The 17,273-nt window shown below is 43.9% G+C and overlaps 2 protein-coding genes across 2 annotated transcripts in view; one reads left to right on the top strand and one right to left on the bottom strand.

Moving 5' to 3' along the window:
- Positions 1–863: 863 nt before the first annotated feature.
- LOC126916022 (uncharacterized) overlaps positions 864–17,273 on the top strand; it is a 20,039-nt gene continuing 3,629 nt past the window's right edge. Inside the window, exon 1 of the mRNA XM_050721372.1 lies at positions 864–1,691. The gene's annotated coding sequence lies outside the window, so the exon portion shown is untranslated. The remainder of the gene's footprint in view (positions 1,692–17,273) is intronic.
- LOC126915966 (probable ATP-dependent RNA helicase CG8611) overlaps positions 8,290–17,273 on the bottom strand; it is an 11,210-nt gene continuing 2,226 nt past the window's right edge. The window contains exons 5-9 of the mRNA XM_050721253.1: positions 16,526–17,183; positions 16,219–16,449; positions 13,574–13,916; positions 10,688–10,889; positions 8,290–8,742 (exon numbers count right to left, since the gene is read on the bottom strand). Of these exons, the coding sequence (XP_050577210.1) occupies positions 8,604–8,742; positions 10,688–10,889; positions 13,574–13,916; positions 16,219–16,449; positions 16,526–17,183 (1,573 nt within the window). The 3' untranslated portion in view covers positions 8,290–8,603. The remainder of the gene's footprint in view (positions 8,743–10,687; positions 10,890–13,573; positions 13,917–16,218; positions 16,450–16,525; positions 17,184–17,273) is intronic.

Genomic DNA, 17,273 nt, shown 5'->3' with positions numbered 1-17,273 from the left:
ATTGGCAGTAAAGGAGCGCAGAGGTTCGTATAACTTTCGCGACTTGGCAAGGCAACGAGCAATAATGGAGAACGGAACTCGCAGGCGAGATGAATTCGAATGATTAAGAACGATTGGATTGTAGGTGCTCGCTTCAATTATGAGCAAGACACGCCATTCCCTCGTTATATCGCACTACTCTCGACCACAACGACCGAAGACGACGAGCATACCGGCGTGGACGCAGAGGCGCGAACTTTTAATACGTGTGAACGCTCCTTTATTAGTAGCGTGACCAATGAGCGCTGACGCTATTAATCAAACGTCTAACATCAGCCTGTGTGCGCTGTACACACACCCTACCGACTAGTGCGCGAACCGTTCTTCTTCCAATTATTATCGAACAGCGCAGTCTCGCGGATTTAGAATCTATTATCGATGGACCGATCGAATTCCTGGATGCGCATACACCGGCCTAACTTTACCCCGCGCTTATCGGTGTCTCGTCTTTTCTATCATAGAAAATAACGGTGAAATGGTGCGAACGTTAAAATCGAGAAAGAAATCTCTTCTCTGCTTTACCGCTCGTTTAATCCAGATACGTATCTTTCCTACGAATTAATTATGGAAACACTTCCGGCGCAGCGAAAGCGGAAGTAGCGTGTAAAAGAAAGTCTAATCAGTGTAATGTATGTACGAACAATTCCATGTATAATTTTTTTCTATGAATATCTATATCGGACTGTCGTAAGTATGTATTTCTTTTCTTTTTAATTAAAATGATTTACGATATCCAATTATGATAAATATCAACGCGGTATATTCAGTGATTAGTAAGAACCGTTTTGACTCGTGGAGTAGAACGTAACCTAACTTTTTTGTCAACGTTCAATTCGCCGCGCAATGTTCGCATCGTACCCGATTAATTAATCAAGTGTTTTCGCGGCGTGACACGTTTCTACCTGAGATTCTCGTATATCTCGTTTGTGCCTCCGTAATTAACGCGTTGAATTGTTCCGTATGATGCGATACGGAAACGGGAATATGTGTTAGTGCGATTGTAACGCGGCAGCTCGTGACTCGCGTCGATCGTATGCAAATCCAAATATAATCTGGCAGAGTCGGTGACAACGAGTAACGGTCGAGAAACCTTAGGTGATCCGAGGCGATCGAATTTCGAAATCGACACGACAACATCGCATAATGGCCATGCAGTTACAGGTGTGTCCAATCGTGGTCGTTTCACTTTTTATTGCTCGTGCCTCGAAGGTACAACGAACCGTGTTGCACTGTTCCTCGAATTAACTTGGACGCAGCAGGAAATTATATCGATGAAATGTCATTCCCACTTGGTTCGACAATAATTATTTGTCAATGAATGAAATAATCTATCTAACCTTTTTTATCAGAGTAATCACGAGTAATTAAAAACAATATAAATAGCAATAACGAAGTAGGAAACCTCGAAAAGTTTTATCATTCTATCCGATCGAGAGTTACAAGAGCGTTTGATGGAATTGCCAACGACACTGTAGAACGTTCAATTGACCATCTGTCGACATGTGTGTGTTTGCGTGTCTCGTTTGAAAAGAAGCAATGAGAAGTCACGTAAGGACTGAGGAGGAATAAAAATACCTTCTAACGACAAACGTAGGAAGCGGAAAATTCAACGCCATTTTACGCACGCCGAGATCCGTAACCGAGATTACGCGGTAAGTTATAACGATCTTATCTTTTATAACTATGTTTCATAATGCCTCTGAAATCGCCTTTAATATGGTATGATAGCAGTTAATAGATGTAGAAATAACGATACACATATAATTAAACACGAAGAAACGTATGTTTGAAAGAATTTGAAATACAGATAAGTTTCTGTTTTAATAATTTCGATCTGAAGAAACTGTTCAAATTTGCATCAGAATGTATTTAAGTGCATTACAAATACGTAAATACGTAGAAACGTAAAACCCGGCCCGAAGGCACTGCGGTCGGCAAGTATCTTGTAATCTGTTTATCGTGTTCGCCCAGTTGCTTTCATGATGTCGATACTCCAAATTAACGTTTTATTGCGGCTGCGAAGGATATTCGTTACTACTCGGAGGAAGCTCGCGTGTCGTTAATACCAAGATCCAGGATGTACGTTTAAAAGTGGGGCAATTAAGGATACAAGGCAACAATCCCTTGCTGTAATTTTCTCATTCTTGAAATCCACGTTATTCTCTGTAATTACTTAAGAAATGGAAATGCTCACCGTTCACGAGTGACACTGAAATGTTTAATGCATTTGAGATTTGCAGAAAAGTGGCGTAGGATGAAGTAAGAGGGAAGTAGGAACAAATTCATTAGACTCATCGATAATTGCGAGGGAAATACCATCCGAAACTTCTCACGATAGAATCTTTAATGCCATCCCAAGCACTTTCTTACCGAATAATTTAACAAGCCGAAGCACCTTTAATCACGAAGTTTTTCCTCCACCGTTTCCCTGCCCCTTTCTCCGCCTTTCTTTTTCCTTCGTTCGTTCGTTCGTCGAGTCTGCAATAATTTCCTCTTTCAAACGAGCAACGCGAAGGGTGGGGGAAGATAGCGAAAAAACGTGGAAGAGAACACAGTAGTTGTTTAAAAGAGGTTCAAAGCGACTGACGAACAAATTACCGGGAAGTTTACCAATCCCGCACGCTTCTGCCCCTCCTCTTACTCTTTCTTTTTCTCTCTTTATCTCTCTTCTCGGCTCACCCTTCCCCGACTTCGTTGTACTCGTCTTTTTTATATATTAATCCCACCGCAACGACGCGCTGATAATCTTGGAAAGGGCTGTTTTAAATTGGCTCCTTTGACGCGATACGCCGCGCGATGAGTTTCATATCGGAATAATTTTCGAGTATCCCTCCCCACCCCTTCCTCTTCCCGTCGTTTCCTTTTTCCTTCTTTTTTCAAACCGCCGTTTTTACCGCGAGGCGTCGACCAGCAACATCATCGATTCGCTAAACGTCACACTGTCGATACTCCTTGCAATTTGTCGGCAACGATGTTCTCTTGCAAATACAATCCTCTACTAGTCTTCGTAGCTGTCGTCTTTCCATTCTTTCGTTTTGTCTTTCGTTAGTTCGTTGTAGGGAAGGAGAGATATTTTCGTTATTTAAATTCGAATTTTTAAATTACCGACCAGTTCGGCGATAGTGATTTGTCATTGTTCATCAGCGTGCATCGTTTGCAGGACATTAATCACCGGTGAGAAGGGATTGCAAAGTTAAGCGCAACATTGATGCGTCCGTGAAACAAAAGGAACAGGCGTAGCTGAGCGGCATGATGAATCCACCGGTAGCCAATTAAGTCCCAGGAGTGTCGTTAAACTACTACATACTCGTTAACGTTAAAATGTCGCTCAGCGAATAGGCAGGATGGTTTAAAACGAGGAAACGGACGTGAAAAATGACAATTACCGTGCGTTGCAGCGTTATCCCGTCAGGAAACTGGCAGGAGTCGCGAGACGACGAAACTGTTACATAAAATTTCGCAAAACGTATGTTTGCGACAGTGAGTTTCTAACGATTTCGTCGGCGCTCAAACCGTGTGAAACGTTGGGGAAAAAAAAAGGAAAAAACTAGCGTAAACGACGAGGTATAAAAGGAAAGAGCGAATTGTTGTCGCGGTGATGCGCGACGTCGCGTTTTATTGTGACATTATCGAACGCCTAGTTTTCAAAGCGTATGCCGTACGCTTCGGGCATTATTATTATTATTATTATATTCGGATCGTAACTAGAATAATTCGAAACGAGGAAACGGACGTGAAAAACGACAATTATCGTGTAACATAACAACACGGCATCAGGAAGCTATCGAGATTCGTGCAATAATGAAATTATTACATAAAACCACTCGGACCGTGTATTCGCGACGATGAAACGCCAACCGGGGTTCCTGTTCGTACATTCGTGCACGGCATGTTCTATCTTTCGTTGACTTTCCTATCTAGCTTAAACTCTCTACAGGACGGTTTTATTTTCTTCTTTTAATTGATGCATATAATTAGCGATGGTTATCGATGGGCTGGAAAGGGACTCGTCATAAGCGGACGAAAAGAATAAGCATCGTTGTACTCAAAGCGTAAGTAAGCGTTCATACGACTAAATTACAATTTCAATTTGGTGTATTACACGGCAACGGGAAGCTGTTCCAGGAAACGGTAACTTATAATTTTCTCAGATCTTGATCATCAAATTAAGGCCATCGTTACGTGTGGAGGCTACAACGGCAGACATAAATACCGAAGATCGCGTCTAATCAGCGCATTGTTTCCCGAACGTTCGAGTCTCGTTTTAGCGCGCACCGTCAGCCGGTAGGCGAGCTAAATGCGCAGAAGGCTTTTTAATTCGCGTCTAAACAGTCGGCCGATTCCGCGGCGAGAAAAGAAAGTCGCCTTGACGACGGGTTTCTTCTATACAGGCGGATATTTAAAATGCGAGGAAATGAAATTGCCTAGGTGAAGCTCGCGCGCTCGTTTGAGAACCGGGAAGATGGTAAAATAAAGTAATTGTTGCTATTACCGGGCGACGATGCTCGTGTTGGTAAATTGCAGGTGTACATGCATATACATTATGTATAACACGCCGCGCGTTGATGCAGCTGTAGGTGTGCACCGAGGATTCTCTCTCTTCTGCGCGGCTTGTGAGAATCCGGGCAATTACGTGGCTTCGCTCGCTATGGAATATCTGGCTTGTTTATAACGAATTAATTTAGATGTCTTAATTGCCATCGGTTAATTGTTGTGGAACACGGAGCGCGAATATCGCGGCGGATCGTCGCTTCAAAGACACCCGGAATTCGCGAAATGGGATTGCGTTGCTTTCACCGAGTTCCACGCTTCCGCTGTGCGCGATCGTTCATTAAACTCCGCCTGCATGACTCACTTTTCGTCCAAATATTTCTAATTGGCGAACGCCGCTACTTTTTCCAATCTTTGCCTTTTCCGATTTGTACTTTAACGTGTGCAAAACACCTCCTAAAGAATCGCGCGAATAGCGTTTGCATTAAGTCTGTAGAAATATGACGCGTTGCCCGATGCTGTAATTATATTAATTAAAAGCTAACGGAATCCACGGTACGTGGCAGGGGTTAAAGGAGTCGAGATCTATTAAAATTACTTACAAGGTACGTTAAATTTTGTAAATTCCTTGGTCATTAGCGACTCGAGGAAATGATAAACTTAAATGCGTACGCGTCGGCGATTACAAACGCACATTATTCTCGCTTTCCTCCTGGGAAAGTTAAGGCATCGAGCGTGTTAATTATAATGAACGTTAAGTAACCGGTGTATACGGGCGCTATTATCGTTTGTACCGAGGCAACAAAATCGCGCAGTCCTGCATCACATCGGGGAAAGCAGTTTACAGCTTGTTACTTATCGCGATGAAGTGCACTAATGCGGTAATGCACGAGAAATCCTATCGACCGGCAAATCTACCATGAATTGAACATAACGATGTTCGAAACGGTACAATGCAACATCGTAATACATTTTTCGCAACTTTTCGCTTACACGATTTTTCGCCGTTATGCGTTTTCCGTTTTTTCCCCTTCCAATCTAATCGACCAAAGACGACGAAAAACTTATTTCTCTATTAGAATTCTGTTTATTAACGCAACGCGTAGAATCTCCGTAACGCATCAGAGAAGATAATCTAAAGTGTCGAATAGAGACGTAGAGAGTGTATAGAAGGAACGTTGAGTAACCGGATCGCAGTTTAGTTTAACCCAAGGATTCGAGTATACACAGCGAGTGCAGTGCAATGTATCCATATCGTATAGACGAGGAAATAACGAGGGAAGAGTAGAGCTATTGCAGGTAACGTGCAACTATTGCTACCGCCGCCTGGCCGAGGCAATGGCTCCTTCACACGACAGGCCAATAAAACGTTTCCATGGGATATGAGCAGCCTGCAAAATGCTAATCGCCTTGATTCCGACGCATTTTCGAACGGATTTCACTTGCCGCTCTTGAGGAAATAATTCTCTCGTCTTCCTGCCGTCACGAAAGAATTCTCTCTTCATTGTGTCGAGGCAAGAGAGTGCACCGCGTCGCTGACATAAATCGCGTTATTCGTGAAACTTAATTGCACCGTTATCGGAATAATTAGAGCAACAATTACATATCTACGTACACGGTTGAATTATTAACATGGTTCGCCCGATACACGAACGATCGCGCCAGCTTTTTCTTTCTTTCTTTCTTTGCCTTTCGGACCGTCGATGAAACGTCTCGATATCTTCCGATGCACGCGATAACAACGTACTTATTACGAAAAATATGGTACACTAGCGGAGAGGGATCGTCGAACCCGTGTCCGAACATCGGCGATCATCTCCTCGATATATTATCCTTAATTCCGAGCGTGAAATCACAAAACATACTTTTCATCGTCAAATAGTTTTGTCACGTGAACGATAGGCTCGCGTGAGACACACGTGATATTTCCCGTGGAACAGCTGCGATAATTCGATAGTAGAATCGTGCGACACGTGTCGCGTATTCTCGAAATAACGAAACGATTGAAAGTATCCAATTAAAATCGAACTTCGATGCCTTTTAAATGAATTCTTTCGTAAATCGTATTTTGCAATCTGTTGCAGAACGGTGCGCGTTGATTTCGATGTTGGCGTAATTCAAAAGCAGCCAACGAAATACCAGATGTAACGACTGGTAATAACGAACACGGTCTGCGGTGTAAACGATTCGAAAAAATCGTTAACTGGCCGGAAATCGGTAATCGCCCGGAATAATCGGTTCCTTTTATATCTGCTTACGTTTTTTCAGTGGCGCATTAGTCGCGGACACGCATTTTTCTACGTAAAAACGAAACACGAGGGTGGATACGCGGTTCGTCCCCGTGCAGTCGGCTCTTTTCTTTATCGTTTTTTTTCCCCCTCTTTTTTTCCATCTCCTTCCCTCCTCCCTTTTCTGTCATATTAATCGGACTCAAGCTGCGCATATCCTCCGGTAATGAGAATTACACCCTTTCTTCGGCTTTCCTTTTTATTCGTTCGAAGCAATCTACGATTACTTCTTCGTCCACGAAACCCATTCGACGAATGAACAAACGGGATATCCTAATCGTACGGTTCATTATGAGCGTGTGCACGCTCGCGATGACTATGACTGATGCTAAGCCACGACGAATTGCGATGCACATTACGAATAAATATCGCACTCTTTGCCCCGTCTCGTCTAATGTGCCCGCTCACAGATTGCTACTTGGGTGGGTTTCGAAAAGGCATCGGGACGAGAGCGAGGGACATTACGTTTAATTAAATTTCACCGTGTCATGCGACGCTTACTGTTCTTTCGACGATGAAAAACACTTTATTCGGCACGCGGACAATCGTTAAGGCAAATGAATCTGCTCGAAGTTCGAAGGAACGAGCCGAACGACACGATGGTTCGGCTCACGACCATCTGGTTGATTTTTCGAAAATATGCGGTCACGCGGAATAAAAATCGCTGTTCGGTGATTATTCCTCGTCGCGGGTAAATCGACCAACGAACTTTGCACGCGAAGACCGAATAAATTTCTATTTCGTGACGCAGCCACCACTTGGAAATCGACTGCCGAGTAGAATCGCGAATGCAATACCGAACGCTGAATCGAACTTTCGAATGAAAAATTCGCGAATGTCGCCATCGCAACGATTAATCGGCAAGGTTGACCGATTAATGGAAAGTCGAAATCTATCAGAGAAAATCGTAATTCCGAACGCCGATGCCGGCAGGAGAGGCAATTCAGGCGATTCCGAGCACGCCATCTATCTTCCAGCGCGTTGGTAGCGAAGAAAGAAGGCATAATTAAATTAAATTAAGCCCGGCTGAGCTCTCGGCCTCCACCCCTTCTCTTCTTCAACGTTGTTCCCCTCCGCTTCTTCGTTGTCCTACCAGCGGCGATAGTCGACGCCGCCTTTATTTGCAAGCAATTTGCGCTCGCGGATCGCGCTGCAAAAAATCTGAAAATAATGCTGCCGTATTAATCATATCCCTCCGCCCTTATTCCTCCCCTTCCTCTTTCGGTTCTGTCTCCCCCTTTTATTCTGCGTTCGTCTGCATACCGACATACTTACGCCTCGTCCTCGCATATTTACGACCAAAAAACACCACATCCGCGCACACTCGGCGTAGCGCAATTTAGTGCACTGTTTACTATGCTCTGCGAGTATACGATACGACGAACTGTGCAAGGAGCGAGAGGAATTTCGTTGAAATTATTTAATTACTTCATTTGGGAAGAGAGGTAGACGAGGAACGTAACGCGCAAGCTTCGTAAGCCGAGTTTATTCCTTCCGTAATATTCGAACATTTGGTATCTTTATATCATAGAGATATCGAACGAGATTATATTTCTATATACAGAACAATCGATCTATCCAACCGTGTACCTACGGATATGTACATCGCATGGTATAACGGAGTAAGTAAGCAGCAGCTTGGTTAAAACGAGGAAAATGCGAGTAACCTGATTTTCCGGTTAACCGTTCGCTTAAAGGAAGGCACAGTGTATTTACATGAGAGGTGGGAATCACGATAACGAAATCGTATTTTGTTCGATAGTAGTCGAGGTGATAATGCGAAGCTCAGGATTTCTTTGGCTTCTTCACGGGCTCGAGGCCGCTGTCGTACTCGGAGGTGTTAAGCATTCTGACTCTCTTCAGCAACCCCATCTTCGGTTCGTCACCTTGACGCTTCTGCTTCTTTGCCGGCTCCCCGTCGAGCCTGAAAACGCAGAGACGCTCCTTAATCGTCGCATTAGGGCTAACCCGCAATTTTCGGTAATTCGACGTAAACGACATGTGGCGAGGACAGAGCGAGGTAATCGAAAATCGACAAAAAAGCGGACTCGCATTAAAAACCGGCAATACACCCCCTGGTCCGCTGGCGTGCCACAGAATTTCGGCCAACTGCCGTACCGAATTTCACGTTCGTCACTAAGTTTTTCCCGGTCGATCCGTTTTATTCGCCTAATCTTTGGCGGCGGCTAATGCTGCGCCACAAAAGAACCATCGAAATCAGAAAGAAAACGGAATCGTTCTTTTCTACGGAAGCACGCGATACGACGATGTGTCGGCAAAAATCTGCAGCTTCGTCAAAAACAACCGTTCCCTTCGGTTCGCTTCTCTAAGAGGATCGAAACCCTCGACCGATGGACACCAACGTTTCCTAAAACGTTTCCTTCTCGTGTATCCTATGATCCATCGTGGAAAAGATGGTGTTTAGACGTGTTCACGGGCGCACATGGTGACACGTATACACTGGCGTGAGTCGGTAAATATATATAGAAACGCACACAACAACAGGCGTAATCGCACCCACAGAGGCGTACACCATGGGTCTCTCGATCCATTGGAGCGTCAGCTCGGTGCCCGCCTTTCACCCATTAAAACCAACTTGTTCTCTCTCTACGGGTGGAGGGCACCCGTCGGTTACCCGTTGTGTGCATCGAAAGCACGCCCATTCAAATCGCATTAAACAAGTTAGTGCTTAATGTCTGCCCTAAAGAAAGCGGCATGGTGCGTGTCACTATCGAAACGTCGATATACATCTCGATAGATAAATACCCTTTTGGAGCGATATGGACAGGCGGTTACCGTGTAAGTTCTACGATTAGAATTGTAAGACGAAGTAGCCAAATATAAGAGACATAAACGAGAGTGGAAAGGCCAGATTTATTAGAAATGGTCGTCGTATCGTACAACGAAAGAGTAATTTAGCGTTACGGTACACGCGCCGTCTTATCTGCCGATAATCGTGATCGACGAAACGCGACCTCCTCGGACCGGAAAAAATACGGGATGTCGAAGAAATAACGAGCGATGGCCAGAAAATCAGAGTGACGTTGCGGGTGAGAGTTTTCCATAAAGAGGGGGAAGATTAGAGACGGGGACAAGAGAAGCAGAGAGTGAAGGGAGGCTCGTGCTCGTCCCGTGGTTTCCGTAAATGGCGCAGCCAGGGCCGGAAGTAGCGGTCGCATCAGTCTGTTTAATAGCCGTATTGTATAATTATGAACAATGGAGAGATATAGTCAGAGAGAGAGAGAGAGAGAGAGAGAACGGGAGAAGCCTGGAGAAGGGCAGAAGCCAGCCGAATGCCATGTGAAATGCATACCCGGAGAGATAGACGGAGACGCGGTTAGAGAGAACGAGAGCCAACCGACGTCAGATAGAGAGAAACGAAGGGAAACCGAGAGAGATAGGGAACAACGAGGATGAGCACGACGAGAGCCGTATGGCTTATGGTTGCCAGCCACCGTACACCATGTCCGCCCGTTCGTCGTACATGACGAATGACACAAAGCGACAGTTTTGACGTATCTAACCTCTCTAGGAACCACGAGCTGTCCTCCCGCTACGTTTGCGTGTACTATCTGTTAACACACGTGGTTGCGTTTGTTAGTTATTGTCGTGAGAGGGAAAGAGAGGGAGAGATGGAGAGAGGGGTGCATCGCAGTTAACACGCTAAGCCACGCATGAATCCGTCATTAATACTGCGAGCTCGCTCGTCTCCGTGATTGTCTACCTCAAACATCGACCAACCGGTCACCCGGCAGTCTGTCTCTCCTGTTCCTCTTTGAAATCGAATAAGAATCCGTTCGGATTATCGTATCGTATCGAATAAGGTGACGTAAGGATAGAGACATCGCGGAATAAAATCGAATACTTACTTCTCGTTCGTGAGCCTGTTGTTATGCTGTTGCTTCGAGCTGTCTTTCTCGTGCAGCTTTTTCCCTATTCCACCGATTCGCTGCGGAGTTTCCCTTAGAGCAAAACTCTTTGCATAGTGACCCAAATGGACGGTTCGTCGATCGAAGATCTCCCGCATGTCGCGTGGGTAGCTAGAGTAGAAACGTATCCACGAGGTGTACGCTGAAAACCAACGAGATTCGAGATTACTCGCGCGTTTGATCGCAGCTAATCGTGCAACGTTACAAGCTCTAATAACGTTCGACGAGCAGCGCGAATAAAATCTCGAGAACCGTCGCGAACAGCTTTAAGAATAGCGTGGATTTCGTCCACGTGTAAATGAGGCCACGTGCGCTGTAACTCGGATGTTAATCATTGACTGCGCGTAGCGCGCCCTTATTAATCGAGCTTCCATTAAGTTCCACGGGGGGCAGGCAGCGCACGCGATTCTATGGGGTGTGTGGCCCGCGGTGTGCTATTAAGAGGCATTAACGGGGGTCGAGTCAAGTGCTGTGGCTAATAGTCATCCCCCTTATTCCCTCTTAACTTCTCCAGCTTCCGCGAGCGGGTGAGAAACTCGGGGGTTCACCGATCCTGAGAGAACTTGACATGTGCCACTGTTACTGTCACTCCGTGCGAAAAATCTACCGTGAAGTGCTTCTCTGTCCGCTCTTTTGACGGATCGGCATGCTTCAGCTTCTCCCCTTCGCTCAAATTCATCCGAGTTGAAAGCTACGATTATCGATGTCAAAGAATATCTGCGAATTTGTTGTTTCTTTTCGATGTATTTCCGAGCGCGTATCAAATTTGTTTGTCGAATCGATATCGTATGTAAAAATTAAAACGTAAGGTCTAGTAAAAAGAACTTGGACGACTATTTCTATCAGGAAAACTTAAGCGTCTTTAATTCCGATAATTCACCTCGTAGACCTTATGTCTTGACATTTTCCGGCTTGATTTCCGTCTGCCTTCTATCCCGACTCGACGCTTCCGTACATAAGAAACTTGCAAAGATCTTTCTCTGGTGGCCCGGTGTCGACGTTGAAAAGGGAGAAATGTTTTTCTCCATTTAGCACATAAATCACCCGCGGGGGTGGTATCTAGCCGAGAAGGCAGAGAGAACGCGAGTAGGGGCTGCAAGAGTGGGCCGGGTGGGGTGGCATTGTTCCTAAGTGATGTAACTGCGTCTTATTGTATTTGTATCCTGTATCGCATTGTTAAGAGTCTCTCGCCACAAAGCGTAAGTGGTTTTGGCGGAAGCCACATTCAGTGGTTGGATTGTGTCGGCCACCCCCATGCGAAAGGCGTGCAAGTGGTCTACACTAGATTCGATCTAACTTGTTGTGTACCATTTATCCACTTCCTCTTAGTAGAAAGAATTTTGTAAAAAATATATCGAAGATAAACATTAGTAATTCCTTTATTTCGGAAAGTTAAATTACGTTTTTCGTTAAAAAAAATATTTACGATATATCATTTCATCGGTAATAAGTCTATAACACAAACGTGAGGAAACGTAAATGAGCAGATGAAGGTATAAACTTTTCATAGAATTTAATAAAGATGGAAAAGTATCAGAAGCATTTACCAAAGTTACACTGAAAAGGCTATAGCTAAGGACTGGTATAAAGGACGACACATATACACAAGCTGGAGTGGATGAATCTCTTTGATTGGTGGTAGTGGTCGAAGGCCAGGGGGTTGTTCTATGGAGTTGTATTCACTATTGAGGGCTGTTCGGCTCTATTGGGGCGATAATGTTACGAATTAGCAAGATTTCCACTTCTATGCGCTCTGCCAGGATACTACATTGCTCGCGAATTAAATTTTGGACTTAGAAAAGAACGAAAGATGTCGTTACGAAGTGTTTGATACTTTTTTTTCTTTTTTAGATATTGCTTCGTCATCGTTATGATTTTTCGAGGTGTTGCAAAAAAAAAAAAAGAATTACGGTATCGTCTGAAAGGTTTCCGATTTCAAGGTACGTACAACTAAATCAAATTTGTGTTCATCTCTTGCTTTCACGGTCTTTCTCTGTTTCTTTGTAACGACACGACCTCGTGGAAAGCGCAGCGTCGAATTATCAACGACAATTAATCTATCAATCACCCGAGGCACGTAGAGGAACGGTCAAGTGGTTAACTGTGTACCGTCACTCAAATCTGGAGGCGGCTAAGCGCTCAAAAACCGTGGCTAACCTTCGTGTAAAGCCACGCTTGACGTGATACAACTACGAAATTCAAAAACCTCTTAGAAAGATTTATGGCCTTTATTTTTCGTTTTAGAATCGATCACCCTGGAACGGCGAGAACACTACTGACACTATCGACTGTGTCTCTCTGGCATCGCAAATCGTACTTTATAGCAGGCTCGTAATATTCGAGCATAAGGATAAATATTCCCTCCGAATGAAACTCGAATCGTCGCGTTCTAATGGATTTATTATCGCAGCAAATAAATTTTTCGGCTTAACGACTCTAATAGGGGAACCATGACACAGCAAACAAGATCATCGCTCCCATCATCCAGAGAGTATGTAAATATCCAAGTGGCCGACGAAAACCGAGACGGAGCAAAGGCTCTGCAACGCGGTCGTGTAAGGGTTGCTTTATATGCGAGTAGGGTGCCCGCTGGAATTGGCTTACTGTCCCCCAAAGTCAGCTCGCTTTCGTTCCGATGCAACTGAATCGAAGTGCGTGCTTCCTCATCCTTCGCTAAATTTCATGAGTACTTTGTGTCTCATCATGGCAGAGGTTAAAATCGGATTAAGCGTAAAACCGTAAAGTCGACTCGACTTTCTATCGAGCTCTTACCTCCGTGCATACATCTATCACCCATCTACGTTAGCGTATTTAAAGCAGGCTTACCTTTGCACGCTCTTTCCCGTAATTTCGTATCTTCCAACACCATGGTTTCAAACTCATTCTGAAGCCCGATCGCTGCGTTGTGAACGGAAGAATGTTTCGACAGGGGCGTCAATAGGTTGTTTAAAATATCGTCCATGATCTCTTGCCTGATTCTGATACGCCTAGACTCGAGCATTCGGACAAATTCAATTTCTGGCGGGGTTAAAAAGATAGTCGCCGAACCGGAAGAACCAGCTCGCGCGGTTCTACCAATTCGATGCACGTAATCTCTGGCAGACGTCGGTCCTGTGTATTGAATCACACAGTCCACCTTTGGCAGATCCAATCCTCGAGCTGCAACATCCTAAATAAGGAGAATCGAACGTGTACATTTGAAATTAAAAGTATACTTATGGAAAACTTGAAGAGAGAAAAGTTCTGCTGTGGCCGATGATTCGAACATCTTGTTCTTCGATGATAATCCAAGAGGCGAGAGCAAGGACCGAGAGAGCGTGCGATCTGCCGGTACAAATGTCTTACAAACCGTGCCGATTTCTCGTTTTGTACGAAGGTGAATGCGCGCGGCTGGCAGCGAGCGCCCGCTGTGAAACCCCAACAGCGAACGTTTGAGCACGGCCCTGATTTCCTTGCGTTCGGTTAACCAATGATTTACCGAACGGAGCACATCGAGTTTCTGCTTGACGACCCTGGAGACTAATCCCGGACCACCAGTGGGGGGCGTCGTAGCCCCGAAAATTCTTTCGCGGCACGATACGGATGTGTCTGTCTTCTTTCTTTTTATATCTTTTTATCGAATTAATTCGACGCCAACCTACGACGCAACGGTCCAGGCGCCGGGGTGAAGGAAAACGAGAAAGAAGTTAGCCCTATCGAAATAAAATACCGATCCTGACGGCGAACCGTGTTTTATCGGCGCGATTTTGTTTCGTCCGTTTCTTCACGCTGATTATGGTATTATTTTTCCACGATAAACTTATTCTATACAAATATATTATACCAAATGATCGACTATTTTCCTGAGAAGGAATATTTCAAAATCGTTGTAATTGATCGGCGGGTATAAACAAGTCCGATTAGAACTCGACCGAAAGATAGTCTGATAAAGTGAAATCGGCCGAGGACGCCCACGTATCTTTAGATGAAACAAGCACCGCAGCTGCCACCGGTGCGATATAATGTAACGAAAACAGGGACGAGGAGCGATCGATGGCAGCGATTAAGACAAACGATCGTTTAGGAGAGAGGCCGCGATCGTGGCTCGGAGGATCGAGAACGGATCGTCCGCTCAAAACATCTCACTCGGACCATAGATCACCTCGTGGATCCGGATTCACCACCGCTGAGAGCCGCGGAACATTCCATCCGCGGGGGCTCTCGTGAGTTTTCAACGTGGAAATTAATAATGCTGCCATAGAATCTTCGTTCAAGTGACGCTGTAAAATGTGGGCGGCTGCCATCGTTGTTCAGGCACTCTGGGATCAACGTTTGTACCTTTCGAAAGTAAAGCGCCAAAATTTTAACGAAGTGGAAAACACCGGCACAAACATCTCGTGATGTCCGTTCTCTGCTTTATTTATTCGATAATCTTAATAGCAATTAATCGGTTTATATAGAGACTAATGAAGAAGGTAGAAAGAATAATGACAAGCTGTAACGAGTTACCGTGAAACACGTGTTGAATCAACGATGCAATCGCCTGATTAAAAGAAATTAATCTTTGCTGTGAGTAATGTGTAACACTGTTGCGTGTCGTGGATCATGAATTTTAAAATTCGTGCATTCCGCTGGACTTTGATGGTCTCTTCCTTTTTCTTCGTTCAACTGGCGCTTTAAATTCATGTTAACCGACGAGGAAGAAAATTGCAAAGCGAACGATAATGAATTTAATTATTACTACTGCATTTTTAACGATATTTATCGGACGTCAGGATCGATCACTTTCACCACTAATTAAAATGATAAAGCAGTTGTCATGGAGTCACGATATAACAGAAAGTTGATTCACTAAATCGATACACGATTAATTTGATTCGTGTAATACGATGGTAATTAGTAAAGGAAAGAAAGTTGTCTATCGGTCGTAAACCGTTGCATCGCGTTATTCTTCGAAATAACACGTAGGAAACGCCTTTCAGGCCAATGCTCGCATTCCAGAATTAGAATTTTTCGTGAGTATCGGTATCAGCACTGACGGCTTTCCCGATGAAATCTCTCTATCAGGATAAGCATTATTAATGCGAGCATTCGCTATTTAAATGTAGAAAACAATTAAAGAAAGGGCTAGCGGATAACGGACAAACAATCATAATTATACTCGTTACGAAGGCCTCATGTGCGCGCATAATTTTTAACCTCCGGGCACAGCGTGGGTCCAGAGATATTAAATTCTGCTCTGAAAGAATAAGCCACGGGGTAATTTACCGCTGGGGGAGTGCCGTTGGTGTCTCTAGCTTTTCTTCTACTCTTTCCTTCTCCGTTTCTCTCATTTGCCACTGTTTTATAATAATTTTTGTTCTCACAGAGGAGTTTCGCTGTTTTCATAAAATAATCTCCTCACTTTATTTTACTTTAGGTAATGGGTAAGCTTTCACGAAACCATTGAAAATTTCCAAGCCTAACTATTAGATGCATAAAACGTTACTTACCGTGCATAGTAGAACTCCACTTTTCGCCTGTCTGAAAGTTTTGAATACTTCAGTTCGTTCCTTTTGAGTCATGCTACCGTGTAATTTGAAGAATTCCACGTCGACCAAAGGATCAGAATCATCGTCATCTTCGTCGATGGGTTTAGTTAGTACAGACGATAAGATCTCCGTGTGATAATCAACCATATCTTGCGTGGCCATAAATATCAGTATTTTATGTTGACCGTGACTCTATTAATAGTACAAGCAAGCTTATGAAGTTTTAAGTACGAAAAAATAGTATTGTAGTTTCATATAGAAAGTCTACCTGACACTTTCCCGCGATATAAGCACTTAAAGTCACCATTCTCAGTTTTGGAGGTGTGACGATATAACTTTGATTCACGCTTTGTGGAACTACTAAATCTTCGTTAAGCTCGTTTGCATCACCACCGGTTGTTTCCAAATTTTCTTTAGCAGCATCGATGAAAACAGGATGATCCATAGCAAGGCCTGCCAATTTTTCTACCGCCTGTGTCAATGTCGCGGAAAGTAAAATTGTCTGCCTTCTCGACTCGTCCCCATTATGATTATCATCTTCTTTGAGTTGCGTCTTATCTTTCAGGGTATCAAACTCCTTCTTTTCCACAAAGTCTGAACAAGCTTTCTGCCTATCTGATTTTTTCGATTTAACGTAAGGCTCGCATTGATCGGAATCATCGTCACTGCTAGAATGATACACTTGTTTTCGTTTAGTATTGTCTACAATATCATCGTCCTCAGATTCTACATCTATGTCCTTGTTCGATTCAACCGATAAGTTATCCTTTTGCTTATCGTTTCGAGATTCTTCTAAATCACCACTATTTTCCAAGTGCTCAAGATCTTCATCGGTAAAAACTTTCTTTATATTTTGACGCAACATTTTCATGGCATCGTATCCTGTGTTTTGACTTGGGAGTGACACCTTCAAAGCACTCACTATACTGAAATGGTATTGTATTATAAAAATATTAACATCAGTTTTTTTTTATTTTACTTCTATTTTTATTTTTATATATTTTTTGCTACAGATA

The sequence above is a fragment of the Bombus affinis genome, chromosome 5, assembly GCF_024516045.1.
Source record: "Bombus affinis isolate iyBomAffi1 chromosome 5, iyBomAffi1.2, whole genome shotgun sequence".
In the NCBI taxonomy this organism is placed as follows: domain Eukaryota; kingdom Metazoa; phylum Arthropoda; class Insecta; order Hymenoptera; family Apidae; genus Bombus; species Bombus affinis.
This window is presented reverse-complemented; position numbering and strand designations above follow the sequence as displayed.